General features: G+C 50.1%; 4 protein-coding genes across 4 annotated transcripts; 3 read left to right on the plus strand and 1 right to left on the minus strand.

The window, feature by feature from the left end:
* The first annotated feature begins 657 nt into the window (after window positions 1–657).
* Window positions 658–6,817, plus strand: TM4SF5 (transmembrane 4 L six family member 5). The gene is made up of 5 exons (XM_040243599.1): window positions 658–886; window positions 5,450–5,530; window positions 6,069–6,205; window positions 6,453–6,636; window positions 6,719–6,817. The coding sequence occupies exons 1-5, from the start codon at window positions 713–715 to the stop codon at window positions 6,731–6,733; spliced, it is 591 nt and encodes a 196-aa protein (XP_040099533.1). The 5' UTR covers window positions 658–712; the 3' UTR covers window positions 6,734–6,817.
* Window positions 6,818–8,093: 1,276 nt separating this feature from the next.
* VMO1 (vitelline membrane outer layer 1 homolog) lies at window positions 8,094–9,785 on the minus strand. The gene is made up of 3 exons (XM_040243602.1): window positions 8,929–9,785; window positions 8,734–8,849; window positions 8,094–8,460 (listed from the first exon to the last, which is right to left on the minus strand). The coding sequence occupies exons 1-3, from the start codon at window positions 9,112–9,114 to the stop codon at window positions 8,163–8,165; spliced, it is 600 nt and encodes a 199-aa protein (XP_040099536.1). The 5' UTR covers window positions 9,115–9,785; the 3' UTR covers window positions 8,094–8,162.
* Window positions 9,786–11,292: 1,507 nt separating this feature from the next.
* GLTPD2 (glycolipid transfer protein domain containing 2) lies at window positions 11,293–13,742 on the plus strand. The gene is made up of 4 exons (XM_040243601.1): window positions 11,293–11,451; window positions 11,563–11,615; window positions 11,872–12,038; window positions 12,137–13,742. The coding sequence occupies exons 1-4, from the start codon at window positions 11,346–11,348 to the stop codon at window positions 12,759–12,761; spliced, it is 951 nt and encodes a 316-aa protein (XP_040099535.1). The 5' UTR covers window positions 11,293–11,345; the 3' UTR covers window positions 12,762–13,742.
* Window positions 13,743–16,742: 3,000 nt separating this feature from the next.
* PSMB6 (proteasome 20S subunit beta 6) lies at window positions 16,743–19,024 on the plus strand. Its single transcript, XM_040243603.1, has 6 exons — window positions 16,743–16,917; window positions 17,575–17,642; window positions 17,969–18,100; window positions 18,202–18,331; window positions 18,515–18,659; window positions 18,804–19,024. Exons 1-6 carry the CDS (start codon window positions 16,816–16,818, stop codon window positions 18,944–18,946), a joined length of 720 nt encoding a protein of 239 aa, XP_040099537.1. The 5' UTR covers window positions 16,743–16,815; the 3' UTR covers window positions 18,947–19,024.
* The last annotated feature ends 449 nt before the right edge of the window (window positions 19,025–19,473 follow it).

Here is a 19,473-nt window from a genome sequence, read left to right on the forward strand (position 1 = left end):
TCCATGGGGTCACAGAGTCAGACACTGTGGGACTGAAGTGAACTGACAAGAAGAAACAGAAAAAACACCACCATCTTCTTGGTTTCTTTCCAGGAGGAAGCTTCTCTGTGGGGCTAAGAAGCAATGAGGCTACCACACATTGGCTTAGTGTGTTCTTTGTTACAAAATGCTTCTCACCCTCACCCCCCCCTTTTTTTTTGGCTGCACCACATGGCATGCAGGATCATAGTTCCCCAACCAGGGACTGAACCCGAGCCCCTGGCAGTGAGAGTGCAGAGTCCTAACCACTGGACCACCAGGGAATTCCCTATTTAATCCTCACCACCAGCCCAAAAGCCCAGGAGCATCACTATGCCCTTTATACAGATGAGGCAACTGAGATTTAGAGACATTAAGGGGCTTGGGTAAGTCACAAAGCAGATAAGGAGCTGACGGAGGGTCTGTGGAAAGATGTGTGCAGAAGAGGAGGAACACACCGACTCCATGCAACTTCCTCTGTGGGTCAGCCTCCCCCAGCTCGTCCACCACATCCTCCCCTTGGCCTGCGTCTCTGCAGCAGCCTTACATCTCCTGCCCCCGTCCTTTATCATCAGCTGCTGCCAGCTTCGCCACACCTCCTCCCCGACCTTTGCTCCTGGCTTGTTTTTTCCTCTGGACTCGGGAACCTTGGGTTCACTTTCACTCACCGCCTGTCCTTTCCGAGAGCCTCACCATGTGCACCGGCAAGTGTGCCCGCTTTGTGGGGCTGTCTCTCATCCCCCTCTCCCTGGTCTGCATCGTGGCCAACGCCCTCCTGCTGGTGCCCAATGGGCAGACCACCTGGACCAAGGACCACCTCAGCTTGCAAGTCTGGCTCATGGCTGGTTTTGTTGGCGGGGGCCTGATGGTGAGAGGACTGGCTGGGGTGCATGGGCCATGGGAGGGGGCACCACTCACTTGAGTCCTGACCAGGAGCGGGAGGGAGTGGATGGAAAGGATGGTGGTGGCTTGGTGGGGACTGGGAGCCCGCCCAGCCTGCCCCCAAATGCTAAGCACTGCATAGGGTTGCTGCTCAGCCCCAGGGTCCTGAGCTGAACGTCTGAGCAGAAAGAGAAGGAAGGAGCCTCACTGTTCTCAACTATTCCTTCCTGGGTAGGGAGTTTGTCCTCCCAGCCCTTCCCCATCCCCATTGCTGAGCAGATGCTGGGAACACCTCATGACAAGGGTTGAGACAGAAGGAACAGCTGGTTCCCTGGGAGGTTATCCGGTTAAGATAACAATGGGCTCAGTGTGTGTGTGTGTTGCGGGGGGAGGTGGTTTACAGTGATAGTGTAGTGTCTGGAGCCAGGTAGCGATGTCGCAGATCAGTCATTCTACCTATCAGCTCAGTGTCACCTCCTCCACCTCCCTGTCCAACATTTCTGGATGCCCACCATGCACTGGGCACTAACGATAAACTCAGAACCTAGGTCAGCGTGGTGGAGAAGGGGTCCCCGTTGCTTTCTGGAGACCAGGACCTGTCAGGAGAAATGGGGGAAGGGGAGACACAGATTTCCCGGACTTCTTAACCCCTATTTGCCAACCCCTCCCTGTGTAGGGGAACTTTTTTGTTTGTGCTCTGCATGGCATGCGGGATCTTAGTTCCCTGACCAGGGATTGAACCCATGCTATTGTAGTGGAAGCACAGTCTTAACCACTGGACCACTGGGGAAGTTCCAAGGGGACCTTTTTGGACTGTCAAGTGAGTTTAACATCCTTATGGCCTGAAGGCAAAAAATTTATCCCCTGGCACTGTTCCCCACTTCTCAGGAGGGCTGACTGATGAAATTCTCTAGGGGAATGCTTCATCTTTGTTTCTTTTGCTGACCACAGCTCTGTTCGCTAAATGGGGAACCAACTAAGCTTTTCCTTTATACAACAATCTCCTCTTACCAGGGCTTCCCTGGTGGCACAGATGATAAAGAATCCGTCCGAAATGAGGGAGACCTGGGTTGGGAATATCCCCTGGAGAAGGGCCTGGCAACCCACTCCAGTACTCTTGCCTGGAGAATTCCCATGGACAGAGGAGTGCAGCAGGCTACAACCCATGGGGTCACAAAGAGTCAGACGTGACTGAGCAACTAAGCACCCCTCTCACCCCCTGCCCCAGGGCCTTTTCTCCTACTCTCCCTCTCACATGGATTTATGGCAGTTGGACTCCACTCCATACTTCTGACCTCAACCCTCTTCAAGACATCACACTCCTCCCAGCCCTACTCACTCACTCTCTGTCATATCACACCCCTTTGCCAGCCCAAACCAAAACCACCTTCCCACAGTCTCACCAGCCTGCTTCTGGGAAGCAGGTGAGATCAGCGACGGGCAGAGGCCAGAGCATCTACACCCCTGAAAAAGCACAGTGAGGAATTTGAATTTTATTATAAGTGCACAGTAAACTACTGAAGGACTTTTTAGTTTTTTAAAAGTCATACAGACAACTTCCCAGATCCTTAATATACAGTTCGGTGAATTTTTATAGAGGGAACACACTTATGTTCTGGGTACTTAGATCAAGATCTGGGTCATTACAAGAATCTCAGACAGGCCTTCTACCAGGCCCTACTCCACACTGCCAAGGGCCCCACTATCCTGACTTCTACCCCAGAGGTTAGATTTGTCTGTTTAGCACTTTACATAAATGGAATCCTACACTATGGACACTTTTGTTCTGACTTCTTCAGATCAAAATTACGTACATTTGTGAGTTTCATCCATATTAGTATACAATGCTGTAGTTTATTATTTCTTATGCATTCCATTGTGTAAATATTACCACAATTTATTTAAACATTCTACTGTTGATGGATATTTGGATAGTTTCAAACTTGGATTTATTCCAAATAATGTTCTCTAAACATTCCTATAAATGTCTTTAGGTGAATGTATGTTTGCATGTCTATTGGATAGATACCTACAGAGTAAAACTGCTGAGTCTTAAGGTATGCAAATATTCAGTGCTAATAGATATCACCAAAGAGTTGTCTGAAGTACTTATAACAATTGTATTCCCATCAGTAAAGTATGAGAGTTCTAATTGCTTCATATCCTGTTGGATATGGCTGGCTGCTGGGTGGACAGTGGACAGTAGGAGGTCAGCAGTGGCTGCAGGAAGACCAACTGAGGTTACTACAGTTGTCCAGGAGAGATAACAGTGGCGTGGACAAGTCCAGTGGCCACGGAGATGGAGAAAAGTAAACAGACCCAAGCTATAAACTCAGTGTTTCCTCCAGCTTCTTCAATTACCTCTTTTCATTGAGACAAAGAAAGAGCAGAGAGTGAGACAGAGGAGCTCAGAGAAAAAAAGGAAACAAACACTTTGGCTAAAAAAGCAAAAATTAGGGACTTCTCTGGTGGTCCAGTGACTAAGACTCTGTGTTCTCAAATGCATGGGGTCCAGGTTCAATCCCCAGTCAGGGAACTAGATCCCATATGCCACAATTAAAGAGTTCACATGCTTCAGCTAAAAGATCCTGCATGCTGCAACTAAGACCTGGCGTGCATGCCGTCACTCAGTCACATCCGACTCTTCGTGACCCTATGGACTATTGCCCACCAGGCTCCTCTGTCCATGGGGTTCTCCAGGCAAGAAAACTGGAATGGGTTGCCAGGTCCTCCTCCAGGGGATCTTCCAGACTCAGGGGTTAAACCCATGTCTCTTATAGTCTCCTGCATTGACAGGCAGGTTCTTTACCACTACTGCCACCTGGGAAGCCTAAGACTTGGCACAGCCAAAAAAATAAATACACAAACTTTAAAAAAATCACAAACAAGGAAGTCATTTGAAGTTGATAAATCCAAAAGATAAATCCAGGTGTCTCTGGGTCCAAGAGCCTCTGAGTAAGTGATATAACCAGACAGACTAAGCAAGGGGGCCACCTCTGGCCCCAGACCTCCCATGAGACAAGCAAGAGGGAAGAGCGTCTAGAGGAAAGTTCACTGAACTCTGCAGGTGTTTCTGTAAGGTTGCTGTGAATGATGTAATGGAACTAAAGCTCTCAGCTTCTCCCTTGGAGAAGACCCAAATGTTGCCTAATTAGTGTGAGACAGACAAGGAAGACAGGGAGGCAAAGATCCAGACAGCTGCAGAATTATAGAGATGGGAGATAAGCAAGAACCTGGTTGGGTGCAACAAAGCTAAGGCTGAATCCAAAGGGAGGGTGCCTCAGACACCTTCATAGAGTTCAGTCTTGACAGGCGACTCTTTGAGGAGACTCTAAGGGATTGGATCAGGGAAAAGATCAATTGAAAGTGAAGTTCAATCTGGTGGTAGCAGGACTTCCCTGGTGGTCCAGTGGCTAAGACTTTGCACTCCTAATGCAGGGGAACTGGGTTTGATCCCTGATGGGATCAAGCTGAAACTAAAGATTCTGCATGCCTCAGCAAAGATCAAAGATCCATTTGCTGAAACTAATACCCATTGCAGTAAAAAAAAAAAAAATCTGGTAATAGCAATGTAGGATTGTGTATGGGCACAAGGGGACTGACTGGGTGGAAGAAAGGACTGATTCAAGAGCTACTGAAGGACTTGAGGTCTGGCTCGGTATGGAGGATTCAAGTTTTCAGGACTGAGTGACCTGGAGGATATTTCCACTGATGGAGACAAGAAAGCCAAAGGGAGAATTTGGGGGGGAATAAACTGTGAAGTCAGTATGAGGTTGGATGAACTTGAGTTAAAACCAAGACAAACAAATGAACAGACCCTTCAGGCAGTCAGATCTGAATTTGAAGGGATTGATTTAGGAGACAACTATTGTTAGAAGCAGCAGCTGACACCCTGGGAAGGGGTGGGCTCTCTGTGGACAACCACAGGAAAAAGAAAGACAGGGTCAGGGTTGTATCTTGAGGATTCCCATCCTTCCCATCAGAGTCTTCACTTACATACTCCTCCACCCTCCATCATAATCCCAGTTCACCAGACACTCCAACACCACTATTCCTTCCTGCTGCCGAGGGACTTTATACTTATTGACCATTTATTCTGAGTTAGTCTTCACATCAAGTCAACCTGTTATTTCATTAAATCCTGACAACAGCCATGGGAGGTACGCAGACCCATTTTACAGAGGACAAAACTGAGATCCAGAGAGATGAATCAATTCATGGAGTGTGAAATGAGCACAAGTTTGGCATTAAACCCAGGCTTCCAGATTCCCATTCACTTGGGCACCTACTATATACTGAGATTTATGGGGGATATAAGGATATTGGGGCCATACCCTCCTGGAGGCTACAATCTGGACAGAGATAAGTAGGCACATAAATACAGATAAACTTAAAGCAGAGCCCCACAGTGTTGCAGGAAAAGTAAAGATAAGGTCTCCTTATAGTTCAAAGGGCTGAAGGCATCACAGGAAGTTTCCAGGAGGAGGTAAGCACTGATGCAAGATGGGGACCTGCTGGCCTTGCTATTATATCGACTCTCCTCCAATAGGTACTTTGTCCGGGAATTTCCGCCGTCCGGGCAGGGGGCAAAGGGTGTTGCGGTGCAGGCTGCTGTGGAAATCGCTGCAGGGTAAGATTCAAATTAAGAGGGGGCTCAAGGGACTTTCTTGGTGGTCTAGTGGTTAAGACTCTGTGCTCCTAACACAGGGGGCCCAGGTTCGATCCCTGGTGGGGGGGGGCGGAGAAGATCCCACATGCCATAGGATGCAACTTTAAAAAACTAATACATTTAAAAAATAATAATAATAAAGACAGGATTCAGCTTCGGTCTTTGAACCGGTTTTCGAAGAACCACATCTAAAGCCATGGTCCCTCTACTGAATTCCCAGCTTCATAAGCACCTCTGCAGAGTTCTAGGCTCCATCTCACCCCTCCCTCGCACAGACAAATATTAGGCTTCAGTGGGCCTGACCAGAGGGGACTTACAACCCCCTTGAAACTCCATGGCCATCGGCTCTTAGGATTAAGCAGAACTCCAGCCCCGGGGTTTGACGGGAAGTGTATTTTTAACGACACTGGGAAAGATGAGGGGCACGGGGCCAGGCGCGGTTTGCCCAAGAGTAGGTAGGGGGCGGCCCAACACATCTCTCCTTGCGCTGTGCCTATAGATGCTGCGCTCAGTCTTCTGCTCAGCTATCGGGTTGCTTGGCGCCATCTACTGCCTCTCGGTCTCGGGAACCGGGCTCCGAATTGGACCACAGTGCTTAATGAACGGCTCCTGGGATTACCACTTCCAAGACACCGCGTAAGGCTTAGCCTGTATTCGCGGCCCTGCCCCATTCTCTGTCTCTGCCCACCTGCCCTTCCCACGCGGACCAGGGAACCTAGGCCGGACTCGGCTTTGAGACAGCTTCCTCCACGTGGGCCAAACGAGCTCTGTGCATATCCCCCTCGGCGCCTGCGCAGGGCGGGAAGCCCCAGGTTGGAGGCTGGGGGCGGGGGGCGCGCTCCGCGTGACCTCCTGCTCTCGCGTGACCCTGCCCCACCCGCAGAGGCTCTTACCTGCTCAACCGCACGCAATGGAACTTGTGCGTGGAGCCGTCCAATGTGGTCCTCTGGAACGTGACGCTTTTCTCGCTGCTGGTGGCCGCGTCGTGCCTGGAGATCTTGCTCTGTGGGGTGCAGCTGGTGAACGCGTCCATTGGTGTCCTCTGTGGCGATTGCAGGAAGAAGCAGGTGGGACGGTGTGGGATGGAGCTGGCAAGGAAACCTATTTGCTCCCTGGCTGTGTCCTGTCCTCACTTTATCTTTTCTGCAGGGCTCCTCTCAGTGAGGCTCCATCCACCTGGTCCGTCGCTCCTGGATACACACCTGGCCTGCCCCTACCCTGGAATAAACTAGAGTATTTAGAATTCTCTTCCGCGTCTCAGACTGTGCCCTTATACAAAGAGTGTTGGAAGGCCTCCAGGTACACTGTTGCTTGGGGCTCTTACACCTTGCTTGCTATTTTCTTAATAGTTACTGAGCTGTTGGTGCGCTGAAAGTACTGTATAAACAAGACAGGCAAGTTCTGTGCTCTTAAAGAATTTAACATTCCAGGGGTTAGAAGATAGACAGTTTTTAAAAGAGGCAGTAGATTATTTCAGTTGGTGATAAGCACTTTTTAAAAACATGGAGGTAATGGGGATAGATATCGACTGACGCATGGCCTTTTTCATAAGACAAAGTCCAAGAAAGAAAAATTGGACCTGAGGCTAATCATCTGGACTGTTGGGAGAGTCCAGGCAGAGAGGACAGCAAGGACAAGGACACTTCATAGGACTCAATGTACAGGAAAGCCACTGTCTGAGTTTTGTAGGGGGAAGAAAAGGAAACATATGGAAAAGACGAGCTTCCCAGGTGGCTCAGTGGTAAAGAATCCGCCTGCCAAAGCAGGAGATGAGGGTCTGTCCCTGGATTGCGAAGATCTCCTGGAGGAGGAAATAGCAACCCACTCCAGTATTCTTGCCTGGGAAATCCCCTGGACAGAGGAGCCTGGCGGGCTACAGCCCATGGGGTCATAGAGTCGGACTCCACTGAGTAACTGAGCAGGCACGCGTGGAAAAGACATGTTAGTCTCCTAAATTCTAGATAATGAAGCCTTAAGACAATATAGCATTGTCACCTAGTTTGGTAGAAGTTTCTTAATCTGGGGTCACTGGTGGTTCAGAAAGGAAACAACCTGGGCTCTTAATGGGGATGACGCGTTTGCAGAGGCTGTCAGAAAAGCAAGGACTTCCTCAACCTGTAAGCAAAATCTGTTTCAGTGCGTTTGTTTCTTTTTTTTTTTTTTTTTCCTGAACTATGGGGTCGGTAACTTTCAGTAGCTTGCCCTAGACTTCTGAGTTTGCTTAGTCCCTCATTCGTGTCTGGCTCTTTGAAACGCTATGGACTGTAGCCCACCAGGCTCCTCTGTCCATGGGAATTCTCCAGGTAAGAATACTGGAGTGGGTTGCCATGCCCTCCTCCAGGGGATCTTCCCAACCCAGGGATGGAACCCAGGTCTCCCGCCTTGCAGGCGGATTCTTTACTGTCTGAGCCAGCAGGGAAGCCCAGACTTCTGAGACCAACCCCTAATTGGGCCTGGCCCAATGCCAGGTTAAGAGGAACACGGGGTGACGCAGTTTCCCATCCCTAAAACAAGCCAGACCAAAGCCAAGACAGAGAAGCTTTAATAGCGGAGGTGGGATGAGGCTTGGGGCTGGGAGAGGACGGTGATGGTATCAATTGCGGCAGCAGAAAAAGCGCGCGTCGTTGATGGCGGTGTCGTCGCGGAGGCCTTGAGGCTCCTGGATCTTGGTTTGCAAGCCGCATACGCCTTTAGGACAAAGCTCACTCCAGTCTCCGAAGTCTCCCCAGGTCAGGCCCGGCCCCTGCAGCTCCGTGCCGTCGGAGCAGAGGAAGCGCACGTTGTTCGCAGCTGTGTTGTCCCCAGAGGTCACGGGTGCCTCCACGCGAAGCGAGAAAGCCACCAGGAAGCCGCCGACGGGACACCACAGCGGCTCACTCCACCATCCCCACCTGCGGGGGAAGGGAAGACGCACTGGCTCCGCGGCGCCCCCTACCCTCCTCCAGCCCGACCCAGGCCTCGGGGGCCTCCCCGCCAGGTGCTCAGTCACTGACCTCCACAGAGATGCGGGCGGGTGGTGTGGGGTGGGAGGGGGCGGTCTCCCACCCGCTTCCCATTTCTAAACCTCCTGGAGGAACCTGCCCGTCGGGAGGGGAGGGGATGTGTGTAACCGAGGGTAAGGGGCATACCCCGACCCTAGGGGATCCTCGGCCCCTGCCCCCCACCTTCCAGACTGGGACTCCACCACGTGCGCGTTGAGATCCGCTTGCCCGCGCGTGCAGTGCAGCCGGATCCCATTCAAGGCTGTGTCGTCATCAAGAATGCCTTGTGGGGGCTCCACCTGGGCGACCGATGACGAGTCAGAAGACTGCCACCCTCGGCTCCGGGGTCCCCTCCGAGACCGAGGCATGAGTCCCTACCTTGAGCGAGAACCCGCTGGCGAAGAATCCGTCAGGACACATCTCGGGCCAGGCCCAGTCGCCCCAGGGGCCCCCGTTGGTCACCTCGATGACCGACATGTAGCCATCTACTCCTGCGTACCCCAAGCAAGTGGCCTGCAGCAGCAGCAGCAGCAGCGGCAGCTTGGCTCCTGCTTCTAGCTCCATCCCGCAGGCTCCGTGAGCTCAGGCTCCTTAGCAGGCTTAAAATCAACCTTTGCTTTTAAGAGGGCTCGGATTGCGAAAGGGCCGCCCGGATTAAGTGAAATTCAAAACTAATCCGGTCCAGTCGGGAAGCCTACAGACTTGACTCTTCAGCCCAGCGCCAGGGGAGGAGGGGCAGCAGGAAGCCACGAGTTTGAAAAACTACCCACTTACACAACGTTAACAAACTTTAAACCAAGAATCATGGTTCGCGTTTTGCAGGCATATTTTATTTAATCCACAAAACAATTTTAGGCGGTGAAAATTACCCTTCCTATTCTGCAGATGAGGGAACTGGGGCTGCAAAATGGCAAACAATTTGCCTAAGGTCATAGGCAGCAAACCGGGGAACGTTCCAGCACTGGGAAATGGGGGACCCAAGGCTAGGGATGGAAGTGATGGTTCCAGAATCCCAGGGGACAGGGACCCCAGGGACCTCCAGGATGTGAGATAGCATCAGAGTAAGACAGGGTAAGAAAGAATCCATGGACTATGGGAGCTAGGAAGCATCGTGTGAGTGGTTGGAGTCCTGACTCCTTGATAATCTGGGACACCTCTCTCTCTCAAAAGAAACTGTACACAGAGACAGGGAAGAAGTCTAGTAAGTTTACGGATGGATGACTGAGGACAAGAGATGCCATTTATTCCATTTTTTCCTGTATCCTTTCCCTCAATGTTTTCCCGCCTATTTACGGATGGATGACTGAGGACAAGAGATGCCATTTATTCCATTTCTTCCTGTATCCTTTCCCTCAATGTTTTCCCGCCTATGACCACCAGGGGGACTCCTAATTGGAAAAAACAAAACAACAACAACAAAACCGCTCAGGTTTGTTGTGGGGAGTAATGAAAAATGAAAGAGAAGTCACTCAGTCATGTCCAACTCTTTGGGACCCCATAGACTGTCGCCTACTAGGCTCCTCCGTCCATGGGATTTTCCAGGCAAAAGTACTGGAGTGGGTTGCCATTTCCTTCTCCAGGGGATTTTCCTGACCCAGGGATCAAACCCAGGTCTCCTGCATCCCAGGCAGAAGCTTTACAGTCTAAGCCACCAATGGGGAGTAGTACCAACCCTCATTTGCCTGCCTCTCACGCACATTCCTGTGCTTTATTCAATACATACTTATTTAGAAACAATGTGTTGTATCTCAGGTAATATTCTAAATGCTGTAAGTATCTCAGGTAATATTCTAAATGCTGTAAATAGAGTAGCAAACATGAAAATGCCCCTGTCTTCATCAGAGCTCACATCCCAGTTGGAGAGACAGATGTTAAATTCTTCAATGCACTTTGAGCTCTGTAAAGGCCCATTTCTATTCCTGGGGCCTAGTACAGGGCCTGGCATGTGGAGGTATTTATAAAGGTTGGTTTGACTGAGGAATCATTTTGGAGGTTTAAAGAATTAAACAAATGTAAAAGGAGACAGCCTAAAGTATATAATTGAGACGTCAGGCTTCCAGTTCAAGACAAGGTCCCCTGAGGATAGGATGGGGCTTCCCAGGTGATGCTCGTGGTAAAGAACATGCCTGTCAATGCAGAAGACGTAAGAAATGCAGGTTCCATCTGGGGGTTGGGAAGCTCCTGTGGAGGAGGGCCTGGCACCCCACTCCAGTATTCCTGCCTGGAGAATCCCCATGGACAGAGGAGCCTGGGAGGCTACAGTCCATCCTGTCACAAAGAGTCGGACAGGACTGAAGTGACTCAGCACACATGCACGAGGATAGGATAATTTAGAAGCGGGTGTTCCCTGGGTCCCAGGTGCCCCATGCTTGAACTTGAAAAGTAAGATTTATGGAGCAGTTGTGGCAAGCTTTTCCATTTACAGTGTTTGCACATGTGATATCATTTAATCCTCACATGAGGCCTTGCAAAAGAACCTATTATTATCCTCAATTTACAGTGGAGGAACTCAAGCCCCAGAGTCAGCCTAAGGCCCACCGTTGTTCCTTGAGGGACCTGCTTCTGACCTCAGCCTCTCTTCACAGTACCCAGGCTGCTGCTTACTACCACCCAGCCTTCCTCATTCCAGTCCCTCGGATGCTGCCCTCTGGGACAAAGGGCACAGGGGAAGGGGCCTTGGTAGGTTAATTATTAACTCTTTGCACCTCAGGCACTGCGGCTTCTCTCCCCTCCTGGAGGCGGAGGGACAGAGCCCGCTAGCGGCTGGCAAGGGGGTGGTGGTCCCTGCCGCAGCCATGGGGGTCGCACTGCCGGGGCAGATCCCGAGGCGGTGGCTGCACAGCGCAATTCCTCTTGCTGTCTTCGCACTACTGCTTGTTTATCTCTGGGCTCGGAACCTTCGTGAGTAGCCCATTCTCTCACCTGCTCTGGGAGGAACCGGGGAATCCAGGCCCTGGGGACCTAAGGCCTCACCTCAGGCCCTCACCGCTCTGTCCTGCCTCCCCCTCTCAGGCTGCAGATTTGGGACGCAGCCCTGCATTGCAGAGGGGCCGCCGCCTTTCCAGGTACGCTACCGGCAGGGCTGGAACTGGGAGCTCCTGGCGGGGTCCCGAGCAGGGGGAAGTGGACCAGTCTGAGGATCTGATGAAGAGCAGGCCCTCCTCCTACTCTCCCCTCTCCCGTCAGAAGTTGAGAGTCCAGCCAGAGGAACACCAGCTAGATCTAAGGAATAATTTCTTCAGAGCCCAACTGGGCTGCTTGGCGAGCCCAGCAAGCTAGGGGTTCTGCTTCCATCTCGATGCCCTCAAATCTAACCTGCAGGTCCAGCAACAGTCGGGACCCCTGGAGGGCCCGGAATGGGAAGAGCCTCAGTGTCTGGGCCCCCAGGGGATGCTGGGCCATATGATGAGGTCGTTCCGCGCCAGTCTGAACCCGGAAGGGGACGTGGAATTGTCACAGTACCTGGCAGGATGGAGGGAGCTAGTCAGGTGAGTGAGCTCTCTCCTCCCATCCAGTCCCCGCCTCTTGGTGGCTCCATCGCCCTCTCGCAGACCCTTCTACCCTTCCCATCATCACACACCCACAGGTTCCTAACTCCCCTCGGCTCCATCTTCGCCTTCGCCACAAGCGAGGCCTCCGCCAAAGTGACAGCCCTCGAAGCTCTGGTGCACGGCCCACAAGCCGCGCACTACACGTCCCTGGGGACGATGGTGGCGTGGGAGCGGCCCGAGATCGCTCCACCGCCCTCGGCCAAGGCTTCGGGCTTGGTAACGATGCTCCTGCTGCACCGTGCGCTACGCTGGTCCCAGCTCTGCCTCCACCGGGTGGCGACCGGGATGCTCGGAGGCCCGGACGCCGGCGTTCAGTGCAACGATGCTTATGGTACGGCCCTGGCCCCGCATCACACCTGGCTCGTCCGTCAGGCTGTCCACCTCGCATTCCTCGCTTTCCCGAGTCGCGGCCGCTTACTCCAGCTGATGTGTCCCGGAGCCAGAGAGACGGAGGCGAGGGCCGCGCTGGCCCGGGCCGCGGGCACCCTGGAGGACGTCTACAACCGTACCCAGGGCTTATTGGCTGAGCGCGGCTTGCTCGAGCTGGCTGGCGGAAGGAAGGAAGCACACCGAGGAGGCGTCGGTACAGCTGGGGTTGAGCCCTCCGCTGGCCTCTCGGCGCCAGGGGCGTGGTCACCACATACCCCGCCTCCGTGGTGACGTCATCAACCAGGCGTGGGTGGGGTTTTAGCCTGCCTATTCCTCTATCTGCAATCTCCCGGAGGAGGGAGGAACAGTGGGGAATAAAAACAGTGGGGCTGTTCTCTGATAGCCGTCGACTTAGGCCGTTTTGTGCGATGATGGCAGGCGCTTAAGGGAAATAGGAAAGATAGATGCGGGAAGATGAAGATGTGCTATTCCTATTTCCCGCCGCCGAGAGACTCGCTACCCCTGACCTGTCTCAGTCATTCCGACAGCTTCACTGGTCCACTACATGCCACGTCTCCAGTCCAAACCTTTCCCCTGAGCTCCAGCCCCCATAAAGCCAACTCTTTCCCGGACATCTCCACAGACACCGCAAATGCAACACATCCTACACGGATCCAGTCACTTCCTCCCAGAACCGCACCTCTTCTTTTGTTTCCTGTCTCAGTAAATGACACCCTTTCCCGTCAGCTACCCAAGGCTAAAACCTGTGCATCTTGACTCACGTCAAGCAGGCGCCAGCTCAATAATGTTTGTTTGTTGACTCCAGTGAACAAAGTTATACACTGATGACTCCCAAATTATAACTCCAACCCACTTTCCTTTGGATTCCAGAATACTATGTATACTCATCCTTATTCCACATCTCCATGTGGATTTCAACTAAACATAGCAAACTTAACAAGTCCAAAACTGAGCTTCCGATATCCTCTCCTCCTAAAATGCTCCATAGTCCTCACTACCTCAGTAAATGACAATTCCATTCTTCTACGTCCTTAAGCTAGAAAACCTTGTGGTCATCCAGACTCTGGTTTCTCTTTCATCATACCCACCTCCAATCTGTCAAATTCTATTTCTTACTATCTCCACTGCTACCACCTATCAAGTCAATTTTATCTATAACTTGGATTGTTTCAATAGCCTCCTGTTTCTCTCTCCCATACTTTGCTTCCCTACAGCATGTTTTCAATAAAACAGCCACAGTGATCTTTAAAATGTAGAGCATATCATGTCACTTCCCTGCTCAACATTTTCCAATGGCTTTCTATTGCACTTAGATTAAAACTTAAAAAAACTTAAGCAGAAGATTTTCTGGATCATATTTTCAGTTGAGAACGATGAAAATTTTCTCAAAAGTCCTCTGTGATCTGATTGCACTAGCCAAACTGACCTCCTCAATATCCATTGAATGTGTCAGGCAGGGGTTTCCCTGGTGGCTCAGTGGTAAAGAATCTGCCTACCAATGTAGGATTCTCGGGTTCAGTCCCTAGGCTGGGAAGATCCCCTGGAGAAGGAAATGGCAACCCATTCCAGTATTCTTGTCTGGGAAATCCCACGGACAGAGGAGCCTGGCATGCTGTAGCCCTTGGGGATTGCAAAAGTCAAATACAACTTAGTGACTAAACAACAACAATATGTCAGGCAAGATCCTGCCTCAGGACCATTGTACTTGCTCCTCTGTCTGTCCAGAATGCTTTTCTACAATATATACAAATGACTTCCGTCCTTCCTTTTGGTCTTTATTTACATGTCTCCTGAGTGAAACATGCCTTGATTATTCTTTCTAAAATTTCAACACAAACACACACACTTCCTATCTCCATTCCTTGCTTTTTCTTCTTAGTATAATTCACTATCTAACATACTATATATTGTACTTTTTTTTGTCTCCCCCAATAGAAAGTTCCATGGGGCTAGGATTTGTCTACTTTGTTCCCAGATGTACTTTCAGTGCCTCAAATGGTGTCTGGCACCTAGCAGACATTCAACAGCCCTTTGATGAATGAATGTATGAGGAAACACTAAAAATAGTTCAGATGATTGCAGTCAAGTGTGTCAAAAAGAAGAGGGGATTGCACAACAATGTAAATGTACTTAATGCTATCAAATTGTATACCAAAAATGGTTAAAATGCTAAGATGTGATTACAGTCAGGTAGGCAGGAGCAAGTTCACAAAGGCCCTTATAAACTATTATAGAGATGGGGGACTGTATCTTGAGAGTTAATTTTAAGCAAGGGTGTGTCAGGGTCATATTTTCAATTCAAACCCCAGCTCCAGCTGAAGTATGTAGAAATAGTATGGCAAGTTCATAGGAGGACCACTCCACACAATAACAGTCAAATATATATTCTTCTCAAGCACACATGCAACCCCAGAGTAGACCACAGAGTAGGCCACAAGAGTCTCAAAATATTTTTAAAGGTTGAAGTCATGAAACCTTCTCCATCTAAGCTGAAATGAAATTAGAAATCAATAGTAAAAGGAAATTTGAAAAATTCACAAATATGTGGAAAGTCAAAAAGCACACTTTTAGCCAAACACTAGGTCACAGAAGAAATCACCAGAAAAATATTTTTTCTCCCCCACTCCAAGAAAAATACTTTGCGACTAGGGAAAGTGAAAACAAAGCACACCAAAACTTGGGATGTAGCATAAAAAGTGCTCAGAATAAAATGTGTAGGTATATATACCTATACTAAAAATGAAGGGGAAAAATGAAGGGGACTTCCTTGGTGGTCCAGTGGCTAAGAGTGTGCTTGCAGTGCAAGGGGGGCTGGTGTCGATCCCTAATCAGGGAACTAGATCCTGCATGCCACACAGCTAAGACCCGGTGCAGCCGAAATACAAGTAAATAGCACAGGGAAGTATCCTTAATATCTTGTAATAGTCTATGATGGAAATATACATATAACTTAATCACTTTGCTATACATCTGAAACTAAAACAATATTGTAAATCAACTACACTTCAAATTTTTAAAAAGTTTGATGTTGGGAGTTTCCTAGTGGCCTAGTGGTTAGCATTTGGGGCTTTCACTGCTGTGAACCCTAGTCAGGGAACTGAGATCCTGCAAATCCCGAGGTGCAGCCAATACATAAATAAATTAAAAAGACTATTTTTAAAAGTTTGATGTTTTGCTTATGAAGACAACAAAACGAAACAAAAGCCCTCTTAAATTAATAACAGGGAAAAAAAATCCAACTTTAAAATGGACAAAGCACTTTCCAAAAAGATATGCAAATAGTCATTCAGCACATGAAAATATGCTCAGTGTTACACAAGCTATCACTTCACACCCTCTAAACAAGCTAAAGTTAACCATGCTCAGTCACGATTAGGAAGTGGAGAAATCGTAAACCTCATTCACGGCTAATGGGAATGTAAAACGAGGCAGCTGCTGTGCAAAAGCTGTAAGTTCCTTAAAATGTTAAATAAAAACTTACTACATGACCCAGCAATTTCATTCCTACTGTATACTCCTAGGTATCTGCCAATAAAGGTCCGTCTAGTCAAGGCTATGGTTTTTCCAGTGGTCACGTATGGATGCGAGAGTTGGACTGTGAAGAAAGCTGAGCGCCGAAGAATTGATGCTTTTGAACTGTGGTGTTAGAGAAGACTCTTGAGAGCCCCTTGGACTGGAGGGAGATCCAACCAGTCCGTTCTAAAGGAGATCAGCCCTGGGTGTTTTTGGAAGGAATGATTCTAAAGCTGAAACTCCAGTACTTTGGCCACCTCATGCAAAGAGTTGACTCATTGGAAAAGACTCTGATGCTGGGAGGGATTGGGGGCAGGAGGAGAAGGGGACGACAGAGGATGAGATGGCTGGATGGCATCACCGATTCGATGGACGTGAGTTTGAGTGAACTCCGGGAGATGGTGATGGACAGGGAGGCCTGGCGTGCTGCGATTCATGGGGTCGCAAAGAGTCGGACAGGACTGAGCGACTGATCTGATTTGATCTGATCTAACTAAGAGAAACGAAAACATAGTGCGGTCACTCTAAACCAGAGATGCACAAGTCTACCATGAAGGTTCTTTGATCCGCAATTCCGATCAGATTTATCAGTCCCGCCCGAACCGAGAGGAAAGTAGTCTTTCCATACGGTTTGCAGGTTTTTCTGTTTTTTTTGGTTTGCCAGCCACGCTGCCATCAAGCGCTCCCTGTCGCAAAAGAACTTTCCCTTTTCCCTTCTGCCGTCAACCAGAAGCCTTCAGATCACGACTTAAGAGAGTGACAGAGCGCTTTACGACAGTTGCTTTGCGGCAATACCGGAGCCTCGAGGAAGATGGCGGCGACCCTAGTAGCAGCCTGGGGAACCAGGCCGGCACCAGCCTGGGGGCCTGAGGCTATTGCCCCCGACTGGGAGAACCGGGAAGTTTCCACAGGGGTAAGGAAGAACTCGGGATTCAGGAGATATGTGCAAGGCTTGAAGAGATAGAAGGATAACGCTGGAGTGGGTTGGGAGAACTGAAGGGGCGGGAGGAGAGAGGTGGTCTGTGCGATGCACTCAGGCCGGGGGAAAGGTATTCTAAGGATGCAGGAGTGATGTGGTGGGAGGTGGAAGGTAGGCTGAGTGTGGGATTCTGGAATCTCGCAGGACGAAAGCTTAAGGCCAGGGTGGCCCTTTGGGAATTTGAGGATTGGAATTATGATACCCTGCGGGATTTTGAGACCCGCCCCCCCCCCCCCCCGCCGCCATGAGATTTGATGATGGTTTGGTACTTTCCTGGTGGCTCAGACGGTAAAGCGTCTGTCTACAATGAGGGAGACCCAAGTTCGATCCCTGAGTTGGGAAGATCCCCTGGAGAAGGGAATGGCAATCCACTCCAGTACTATTGCCTGGAAAATCCCATGGATAGAGGAGCCTGGTAGGCTACAGTCCATGGGTCGCAAAGAGTTGGACGCGACTGAGCGACTTCACTGTCACTTTCTTTGGTGGCGCAGTACTTAACTCGTACTCTTTGGACTGGATAGACGGATCTTTGAGGTTTGTGTGTGCTGGAGAATATGGAGAGGCCGACTCGCCCTTTATCCTTTTTTCCAGACCACTATCATGGCCGTACAATTTGATGGGGGCGTGGTTCTAGGAGCCGACTCCAGAACAACCACTGGGTGAGCTCAGGACAGCTTTATGTGAAAGATCTTCCTCCCATCTTCCCCTTCCTTCCTTCCTTGCCTGCCAGCCCATCCTTATCCTCCTTGGGCTGCTGTGGGAACGGAGATTTCTCCCTCCTGGGAGATCAGGATTTGCCATCTTTTACTACTTTGTAGTTCTCTACACCTTTTGGTGAAATTCTTGCAAAAGTTTGTTTTCCAGCCTGTTTCAGTTTAGATGAAGACTGATCAGGAATACTGGAATTCCTATTGAGGTAGTGGATAGTGAAAGATGAAGTGGGAGACAGGTGGGCTCCTTCCCTCACTATTCTGCCATCCTGCAGGTCGTACATTGCCAATCGAGTGACTGACAAGCTGACCCCTATTCACGACCGTATTTTCTGCTGCCGCTCAGGCTCAGCAGCTGATACCCAAGCAGTAGCTGACGCGGTCACTTACCAGCTTGGTTTCCACAGGTACTTGTGGGCAGGGGAAGAACAAGTATCTGAAAGGAATTGGGACCTGAGAGCCTGACTAGTCTGACACTGTCTTCCTTATGACTCTCTTCATCATCTAGCATTGAGCTGAATGAGCCTCCGCTGGTACACACAGCGGCCAGCCTCTTTAAGGAGATGTGTTACCGATACCGAGAAGACCTGATGGCAGGAATCATCATTGCCGGCTGGGACCCCCAAGAAGGGGGACAGGTCAGACACCACCACCCCCAGAACGCTGGAGCCATGCCTTTCATCTCTCCTCACCCCAGCCATTTTCTAGTTCTTTTCCCAGTCTCTACATCACTTATTATTAACTCTACACAGACCACTCCCACAATGGACAGGTGAATGTATATGTACAAATGATGACATTCTTCTCTCTCTGTCTGGTAGGTGTACTCGGTGCCCATGGGGGGTATGATGGTACGACAGCCCTTTGCCATCGGGGGCTCCGGGAGCTCCTATATCTATGGCTATGTGGATGCTACCTACCGGGAAGGCATGACCAAGGAAGAATGCTTGCAGTTCACTGCCAATGGTGAGAATTTGGGCTCCTGGGTTTATAAGCCTAAATTTTCCTAGCCAAGCCAGGTCAACATTCCTCTTCCCTTGCCATGATCCCAGCATCTGACTGTGATCCTAACTTTCTTCTCTTAACCTAATTTTCTTCTTTTATCCACAGCTCTTGCTTTGGCAATGGAGCGGGATGGCTCTAGTGGAGGGGTGATCCGCCTGGCAGCCATTGCAGAACCAGGGGTAGAGCGGCAGGTACTTCTGGGAGACCAGATTCCCAAATTCACCATTGCCACTTTACCACCTCTCTGATTCCTGAGATCCTAAGATATAATGAGACACCCCATACATACCCCATTCAAAATTCAATAAACAGTTCACCAGTGAGAATCTGTGTGCTTTGGGGTTCTTTCCTTGACCTCTGTCTGGGCCATTCCTGTTTGTATAAATCACTGTCCTGAGCAAGCTGGAATGGACCCTTCTCTAGGCCATCAGCCCCCACACTTTCTTTACCACATCCAGGCACTTGTGACAGGAGTGTGGTTGATGTGGGGGCTTTCCACAGATGTTCCACTCCCCTTGCTATTCAAGCCCAAGGTGGAACTCAAAATTCTGATGGAGACTGGAGTCACCTCCCCTCAGCCTGCCCCCTGGGAGGCTACTGGCTGTGAGGCCAGAAGGATTCCACATCTCCGACCCAGGCTCATGGTCCCCTGTGTTCACACTCACCTCTGTCACTTCATCAGAAGCAGCTCCTGGGTGGAAAGTGGACTTTGATGCAAATAGAGTTTAAGATTGATGTCGAGTGGGAGAGAGCGGCCACTGGGAGTGCTGTGGGT

Source organism: Oryx dammah, unplaced genomic scaffold (genome assembly GCF_014754425.2).
Source record: "Oryx dammah isolate SB20612 unplaced genomic scaffold, SCBI_Odam_1.1 HiC_scaffold_8, whole genome shotgun sequence".
NCBI classification, from domain to species: domain Eukaryota; kingdom Metazoa; phylum Chordata; class Mammalia; order Artiodactyla; family Bovidae; genus Oryx; species Oryx dammah.